Source organism: Lactuca virosa, chromosome 1 (genome assembly GCF_052849685.1).
Source record: "Lactuca virosa cultivar CGN04683 chromosome 1, Lactuca_virosa_CGN04683_v6, whole genome shotgun sequence".
Taxonomy (NCBI): domain Eukaryota; kingdom Viridiplantae; phylum Streptophyta; class Magnoliopsida; order Asterales; family Asteraceae; genus Lactuca; species Lactuca virosa.
In genome coordinates this window covers 94,863,256-94,871,684 of record NC_136426.1, presented here as the reverse complement: position 1 = coordinate 94,871,684, position 8,429 = coordinate 94,863,256, and the positions used below count along the sequence as shown (strand labels likewise).

Genomic DNA, 8,429 nt, shown 5'->3' with positions numbered 1-8,429 from the left:
AAATCATTGTGAAATAGTTATTCTAGACCTAAAATACGTAAAATAGTCATTCTGTAAAGGTTTAACAGATAAAGAAATGGTATTACTCTTGAGGACCAAAACAGTACTAAACCGTGAAATAAGAACAAAAAGTGAGAAGAAAAACTTTTTGGACAAACTATAAACTTTATAAAAAAATTCTGGTTTCGTAAATGTGCGAGTACAATATAGTAAAAGAAGAGCAGTTACTATTTTTCTTTGAGTAGAGTATATTGCTGGTTCAATATAGTTGATTTTTGTAATTTTTGTCATAATAAAAATTTCCTTTCAAATTTGGTCCTTTTGAGGTTTTTGTAATGTTCCAAGAATATGACTCTTTGTTTTTGCTACAAGTGCACTTACCGATTTTCTTTGAGTAGAGTATATTCTTCTCCTAATATTATAATAATATAGCCTTTTTTTTTTTTTTTTTTGTAGTTTTGGTCACAATATGTATTTTCTTGCAAATTTATTGAAGTTTTTGTAATGTTTTATTTCTTGTTCAAATAATATGACTATATTATATTGTTCCAAGAATGCCCATGTCACTGTAACATTTTCCCTCATTTAAAAACTTTTTCTCGGCCCTCCCTATATAAATATTAATTATTTGTATGTCAACATTCATAATGTAATTTGATATATATCATTTATATGCTTACAATATACATCTATAGAAAACTTAAAAATTTAAGTGAATATGAAAAAAATTATATTTTTATGCATTATTGCACACACAACTATGTATATGTTCATGCATTTTGGAATCCTCCAAAAACATTCTTTGGATTAATCCAATCACACATCTTACAATCCAATCCATTTAGAGCATATGGTATGAGCAACTTGAAGTGGTGTTATAACAAGAAGCAACAAGATGAGGGGGTGGTGTTCATGATGTTATAACACCATGTTAAGAGGAAAGAGATAGAGAGAGATAATTTGGCAGCGAATAGGTGATCACGTTTCTTCTTGTCATGGAGACAACAAGAAGCACCACAACAAGATGCAACAAGGAGGGGAGGGGGTGTTTTTGATGTTATAACGGCGTTATAGGCTGTCAACTCAGCCACAACAAGAAGCAACACGACCCAGACCGTATGCTCTTAGAGACATTCCAAAACCCATCCAGTCAAATGCTTTGTATCATATGTGAATTCACAACTATATAAATTTATACAAAATTTGATCAAATTGATACCCGAAATTGTAACATAATAAATCCTTTATATTTCAGTTTTTGTTTTAAGGACGATGAAATGAATCGATGATACGTTTAGTAAAAGAAGTCTTAACCCTTGTCATACATTATAAGATACTTATAATCTTTTCCAAATTATGATGATTTTTCAACGATAGTCTACTTATCTAACATTTTATAATATTTGGCAACAGCAAAAACGATTCACGAGCCTATTAAAATCTGATTTCATCGTACATTATAAGATATTTTTGCATGACATAATTATGCTATTTATCTTTTATATTTTATAATGTTTTCTAGGATCGTCTACTTGTCAAGCATGGCAGCTAAGAGGGACAGGTCACATTATTCTTCTTATCGCCGCAAAGGAACAGTTTGTATTTTACTCAATCAAACAAAACCTCGATATTAAAAATAGGAAGGTGGCAAGATAACTTAGGTATTTTTGTCATGTAAGTTTATATTTAAAACCTCTTGGCGTCATCGCCTATTATTGTTGGTAAAAATTGTAAAATGGACACAATGATATTAAAACATACTTGCCAAGTTGGATTGAGTTGACGTGTTAGAACTTTTATTGTCAAGTTAAATAAACATGGCAAAATGTGAAATAACATATTAAAGAAGTTGTCAAGTTGAAATAACATAAATTAACAATGTATTAGTTAGCATAAAAACAACTATATTGAAAGGAAATTTTTATTATGACAAAAATTACAAAAATCAACTATATTGAACCAGCAATATACTCTACTCAAAGAAAAATAGTAACGACTCTTCTTTTAGGGGATAATGACTTAAAAGGGAAATATATTTTTCGATTTATATACATTTGGTCATTGAGTTTTTTTTTCGTCCACATTTACCTCTTCAACTTGTTAAACTGTACACATTCAGTCCCTATGACCGGTTACTCCATGTTAGCCGGAAAAAATGACTTAATAGGTTAATATATTTTCTCATTTTGTACACATTTAGAGGGTGTTTGGGATTTCATCTAAAATCTCCTTTTAAACTTATTGACTTTTTGAAAGATCAATAAGTTAAAAAAAGTGTTTGGATACTTAATAAGGACTTTTAAAATAACTTTTGGTTTTGCTTTTGAAAATGAGTTTTGAAGAAGTTACAATTTGTGACTTTTTGGAATGACTTATGACTTATTAGAATAAAAACAAGCAAAAGTCAATAAGTTAGTCAAACACTTTTTAACTTATTAACTTATTAACTTATTGACTTTTGTCACTAAAAAGCTAAACCAAACACTTTTTAAAAATCTCATTTTCCCACATTAATAAGTCAATAAGTCCTTTTACATAAAAGTCATTTTTAACTTCAAAATGAAATCCCAAACACCCTCTTAGTCCTTAATATTTTTGTACACATTTAGTCTTTAATATTTTTTTGTTTCAAAATAAGTCATTTTTGTTTTTGTACTCAGTCAGTACTTATGAATGATTTCTTAAAATTTTTCTCACGACATCTTACGTGAGACAATCATTTGTGAGGTGTTTGGGGCTGTTGATGCTTATGTCCATCACGATTTCGACTGCTTGGTTGCGTAGGTCTTGTAGTTTAGCTTAGGTCTTGTGTTGTAACTTCTTCATACGATATCAGATTTTAACGATCTTTATATCTACATGTTCGTTTTTTGAGTCTACTATAACTTTCGTTATGATTACTCCCGTTAAAATGTAATATATTTTTACCTTTGGTTTTATAAAAAAAAAACATTCATACATGCATTCATAAAAAACGTATGGATATAAAGATTGTAAATAAAAATATATTACTTTTTAGCGGGAGTAATCTAAACGAAAGTTGTAGACTAAAATACGAACGTATGGATATAAAGATCGTTAAAATCTGAGATCGTATGAAGAAGTTATGACGTTCAGAACACATGACCTAAACATCAAAAGCCCCACACACCTCATTAATGATTGTCTCACTCAAGATATAATGAGAAAAACCTAAAAGAATCATTCATGTGTACTGAATGAATACAAAAACAAAAATAACTTATTTTGCAACAAAAAAAAAAATTAAAGACTAAATGTGTACAAAAATATTAAGGATTAAATGTGTACAAAGTGAGAAATATATTACCGTATTAAGTCATTTTTACCAGCTAACCTGGAATAGCCGATCATAAGGACTGAATGTGTACACTTTAACAAGTTGAAACGGGTAAATGTGGACGAAAAGAAAATTCAGTGACCAAATGTGTAAAAATCGAAATATATATTACCATTTTAAGTCATTATCTTTTAAAGATAATGTATGTTTTTTTTCCGACTATAATCAAGCCCATAATAAATATGTCCATCTAAAAATGATGATATAGTACCCAATTTTGTTTTCCCAAACCAAAGTATGATGTGTCATAGTCTAATGGACACATGCATTTGTCAACTAAACTCTACTTTAATTAGATACTATATCTCATATTTTTATTTCTTAATAAGATTTAAAAGGTTTTGGAAAAAAAAATATTTTTTAATAAAAAAATCTCAATAACAAATTAGCAATCAGTGTATGACCTTTTTCCTAACTTTGTTTGCATGTAATGTAACGCATAAAAATCACTTTGAATCATAAAGGGCCAAAATAATATTCGAATACAAAGTTAATTGTACATTTGTACTACGCGCCTCTGCCTCTCTCTTGATTTTTCTATAAATTCACGAGACATGTGAGGGCTAACATGCCTACTTGTTTCGCTATACGCCTGTAATTGTCGTCTTCCCTCTGCGCTTTTGGTGGTGCTAAAAGCCTGAAAGCTAACACACAACAGAGAGAGTAAAACAGAGAATCCATGGCGACGAAAGGGTTTGTATTGTATCTATTAGCCGGTTTCTCCGTCGCCGTTTTATCGGTTTTCCTCATCTCAGACCATCACAGTTACAAAATCAATCACCTTCCTCACCGTTCTTCTCCGGATTCAGTTACTCTTGATTCCGACGAGAAAACCTGGCCTGTAAGTTCCCATAATTTAACTCCTATTCGTTCTGTTCTTCTCATTATCGATTGTGATAAACCCATTTCCCGATAGTTGGGTTTTCTGATTTTGAATTTGAGTTTTTAATTTAGGAATTGGAGTTCGATGGGAGAATCGTGTTGGCTACGATAATAGGGTTCTTAGGTTCTGCATTTGGAACGGTGGGTGGTGTCGGCGGTGGTGGCATTTTTGTCCCTATGCTTACTTTGATTGTTGGTTTCGATACAAAGTCCGCCGCTGCTCTTTCCAAGTGTACGCTCTGAATTCAAATCTCAACTGTAATCCGGATTGGATTGATTGAATTCTTCTGAAATTCGATTTGATTTTATGAAAGAATCTTAGTCTCTGATGTTTCAGGTATGATAATGGGAGCATCTGCATCATCGTTTTGGTACAATCTAAGAGTACAACACCCATGCAGAGAAGTACCAATTCTGGACTATGATTTAGCCCTATTGTTTCAGCCTATGCTCATGCTTGGAATCACACTTGGTGTTGCTCTTAGTGTCGTTTTTCCCTATTGGCTCATCACTGTTCTCATCATCATCCTCTTCTTAGGTATCCTTTGTTTTTACTGTTCGTACTTTTTGGTTGATCTTATCTCACAATTAGTTACATGTGGATCTTGAATTGAATAATCTTCTATTTTTTTAGGTTTAGAGTTGCATTATTGCTCAATAGAAATCAATAAAACTACTATATGTTTATCTCTATTTCATTGTCAAGTAGGTTTAGACCAAGGTATTTTATATGATGTTTAGGTATTAGTTTATACAAGTAGATGTCATATATGTGATGTGGATCTGTTCATTGACTTAAAGACTAATGATTGTTGTTTCATGAGATTCTTTTATTCTTACATTATTAGGGATTACTTTTAATTTTTTACCAATATTTGTTCGACAGGAACATCATCAAGGTCTTTCTTTAGGGGAATTGAGATGTGGAAAGAAGAGTCTATACTAAAGGTTAAAGTTTTTAGTTTTTTTATATACTTTTAGTTATTACAACTATTCAATCTTTTATATATATATATATATATATATATATATATATATATATATATAACTTTTTTTACTGAATGCAGAAAGAAATGGCAAGGCCACGAGAAACATTTGCCAATTCTCGAGGCGAACGTGAGTTTTGCTATGATCTTTTATATTTAACATTTTGATAAAAGTGATTATATTTATAAAATATGGTCATTTTTTTATTATTATACCGTTATTCATTCCAATAACTTATTAAAATTTTTTTTTACAGTTCTGATTGACACATACGAGCCTTTAATTCCTAGAGAAGAGAAAACTCCAATGGTGAGCATCCTCTATTCCTCTTCTTCCATTTGACGCAAATTTTTAACTTTGGATTTTTTTAAAATAAAAAGTTATTATATATATAATTAATTTAAACGTGATTTATAAATATTTGTAGGAAATATTTACATTGAACTTACGCTGGAAGAAGCTTATGCTCCTGGTTGCCGTATGGGCTGCCTTTCTAGTTCTTCAAATCATCAAGGCAAGTACTTTTCACGTTTCATGCATCCATGATGAAGGGTAAATCGGTCAAATTACCTAATCGGCATATTCTAAATTTTGATTTCCTGTCTGTCTGTGTCTTCTACAGAATGATCTAGTGGTTTGCAGTACATGGTACTGGGTGCTCACTGTTGCACAGGTACTTTTTAAATTCAAGAAGCTACGCATCACCATGTTGTACTGTACAAACATGCAATGCACAAATCTGATCATCCGGTGTTTTATTTGTTTTTCCAGTTTCCTGCGACACTGGCGGTTTTTGGATATGAATGTGTTAGGTTATACAAAGAAAGCAAGAAGAGGAAAAACTTGGGGAACACTGAATCAGTGTGTGAGGCTTCAATCGAGTGGACTGTTCTGCACCTTATCTTCTGTGCTCTTTGCGGAATCTTGGGCGGCACTGTTGGCGGCCTTCTCGGCTCTGGTGGCGGCTTCATTCTCGGCCCCCTCTTACTTGAGATCGGTGTCATTCCTCAGGTATACACACATCGAAAATATTTTCGATCTGTAATATCTTTGAATAAATAAATAGAACGACAATTTTTAATGAGGTGACATCTGATATGTCAAAAGGAAATGTCTACATATTTCCTTTTACACCTCATTAAAAATTGTCGAGGTAAATAAATCAAAACTAGTAACCAGTTTTTGTAAAATAATAATGGCCGAAATGGAAAACAAAATCTAATATAAATGGATTTTATAAAGAATATTAGTAATGGCTAATGATTTTTGTGTAATTTGGTCTAAAATAAATAAATTGTCACAATTGAGAAAATGATGTTTTTATAATCGTTGCGTAGGTGGCAAGTGCGACCGCAACATTTGTGATGATGTTTTCTTCATCTTTATCAGTGGTCGAGTTTTATCTACTCAACCGGTTTCCTATCCCATACGGTATATTCCACGTCATCATTTCAAAATAATAATAATAATTTTTTTTTCAAGAAACATGACACCCGTTAATCTTTTTATGTTTTTGCAGCATTATACTTGATGTCAGTGTCAATTTTAGCCGGGTTTTGGGGTCAATTCTTTGTTAGAAAACTTGTTGCTTTTCTAAAGAGGGCTTCACTGATCGTGTTCATTCTTTCTGCTGTCATATTTGCTAGTGCTGTTACAATGGGTAAGTTTTTTCAATCCTTTTGTTTGATGTTGTACTTTGTGCTTACGGAGTTGTACGTTGTGCTTACAGGGGTTATCGGTATTGAGAAGAGCATCACAATGATCCAAAACCATGAATTCATGGGGTTTCTTGAGTTCTGTAGCAGTCAGTAAGGCTTCCAAAGAGTGATGGTATTTATGTACAGAATCGTAGGGTGATGTTAAGGAGGTGCTTTAGGCCAATGTCCGTTGGCCAATTGACATCCATTGCTACCAAATTATTGTTATTGGTTGTGTTGAAATTTGTTGTTTTGGGTGTTGTGTGTGTGTGTGGAAAGAGGCTTTGAGTGATGTTTAATACACCGCCACCATTGCCGCCCATCACCACCGCCGTAGTGGTCGATTTGTAGTGTCGAATAAAGTTTATTCCCGGTGTTTGGTTGCCAAGAGTGTTAGCTAGTCGTTGACACGAAAGCAACCTTCAACTGTTCATTTGGTATTTGAATTTCATTGTATTGAATTTATTTTGCATATAAATGGAAGTTTTATTGTTAATGTCAAAAACAATCCAATCAACTTTTTGTTTGAGAGGCATTCGGTCTTTAATCCTTTTTTGTGTAGTTTGGATCTTCCAGTGTTCAAAATTAGAGAGAAAGGATGGCTATTAGCATAACTAAATGGGTCAGGCTATGTGATGTTCATGTAGGGCTGTAAATGGTTTACACCGAACGAATACAAACAGAGGTTGTTCATATTCGTTCGTTTAAGACTTTAAGTTAGCCGAACAAACGAACGAATGTGAACGGATAAACGAATGAGTTTTCCTGTTCATGTTCGTTCATTTAACAAATTACATTGTTTATGTTCGTTCGTTTATGTTTTTGAACATGCTAAACGAACATAAACGAACGAAAATAAATGAACAAAGATAAATCAACATAATTAAACATAATTGATCATATATGAACATAAAAAGAGCTTAAATGAATGAAAATAAACAAATGTAAACGAACAACATAAACGAACGTTTACGAACTTAACCGAACGAACAAGACCATTATTCATGTTTGTTCATTTAACTAAACGGATGAGATTTTTTTGTTCATTTATTTATTAAATAAACGAACTTCCTATTGAACGGTTAACGAACAGTTCGTTGAACGTTTGGTTCGTTTATAGTGCTATGTACATGTCCTACTATCCAACAGCGTCTGACATAGCTAGTAGGCACTGTCGGGAACATCGTGTTGCACCTGGCATCTGCTACAAAAACAAGCCTTATCGTAGACTAAGCCATGAATTCTATGTCCTCTCCCCGTTGCCTTTTCTCTCTTTCTTTTGTTGCCTTATTCTATTTCCTCTTAGAGTTAATGCATTAAAGTCTCGGTACAAAAGCATTAGACATTTGTAGATTTCTCTTGAGAGATGAAAGGTAACTATAACATGGTGTGAAAATGAGTGAAAGATTAAGGACACAATTATGTCGTTGATGTGTCACATCATTGAATGATTCCTAATATGAAAATCACATCTTTTCATCATTGTTACTTGAAAATCGTATCTT

The 8,429-nt window shown here is 32.4% G+C and overlaps 1 protein-coding gene across 1 annotated transcript; it reads left to right on the top strand.

Moving 5' to 3' along the window:
* The first annotated feature begins 3,909 nt into the window (after nt 1-3,909).
* Nucleotides 3,910-7,432, top strand: LOC145151701 (sulfite exporter TauE/SafE family protein 4-like). Its single transcript, XM_079075362.1, has 12 exons — nt 3,910-4,199; nt 4,313-4,472; nt 4,578-4,778; nt 5,127-5,188; nt 5,308-5,356; nt 5,484-5,536; nt 5,655-5,741; nt 5,850-5,900; nt 5,999-6,238; nt 6,565-6,658; nt 6,747-6,887; nt 6,957-7,432. The coding sequence occupies exons 1-12, from the start codon at nt 4,038-4,040 to the stop codon at nt 7,037-7,039; spliced, it is 1,383 nt and encodes a 460-aa protein (XP_078931488.1). The 5' UTR covers nt 3,910-4,037; the 3' UTR covers nt 7,040-7,432.
* Nucleotides 7,433-8,429: the final 997 nt, after the last annotated feature.

Excerpts from the sequence above, each read along its gene's own strand:
- LOC145151701 (XM_079075362.1), top strand. The coding sequence starts at position 4,038 with ATGGCGACGAAAGGGTTTGTATTGTATCTATTAGCCGGTTTCTCCGTC. Across the intron at positions 5,537-5,654 it reads GAGAAGAGAAAACTCCAATG|GAAATATTTACATTGAACTT; the intron begins GTGAGCATCCTC and ends AAATATTTGTAG. Across the intron at positions 6,239-6,564 it reads AGATCGGTGTCATTCCTCAG|GTGGCAAGTGCGACCGCAAC; the intron begins GTATACACACAT and ends ATCGTTGCGTAG.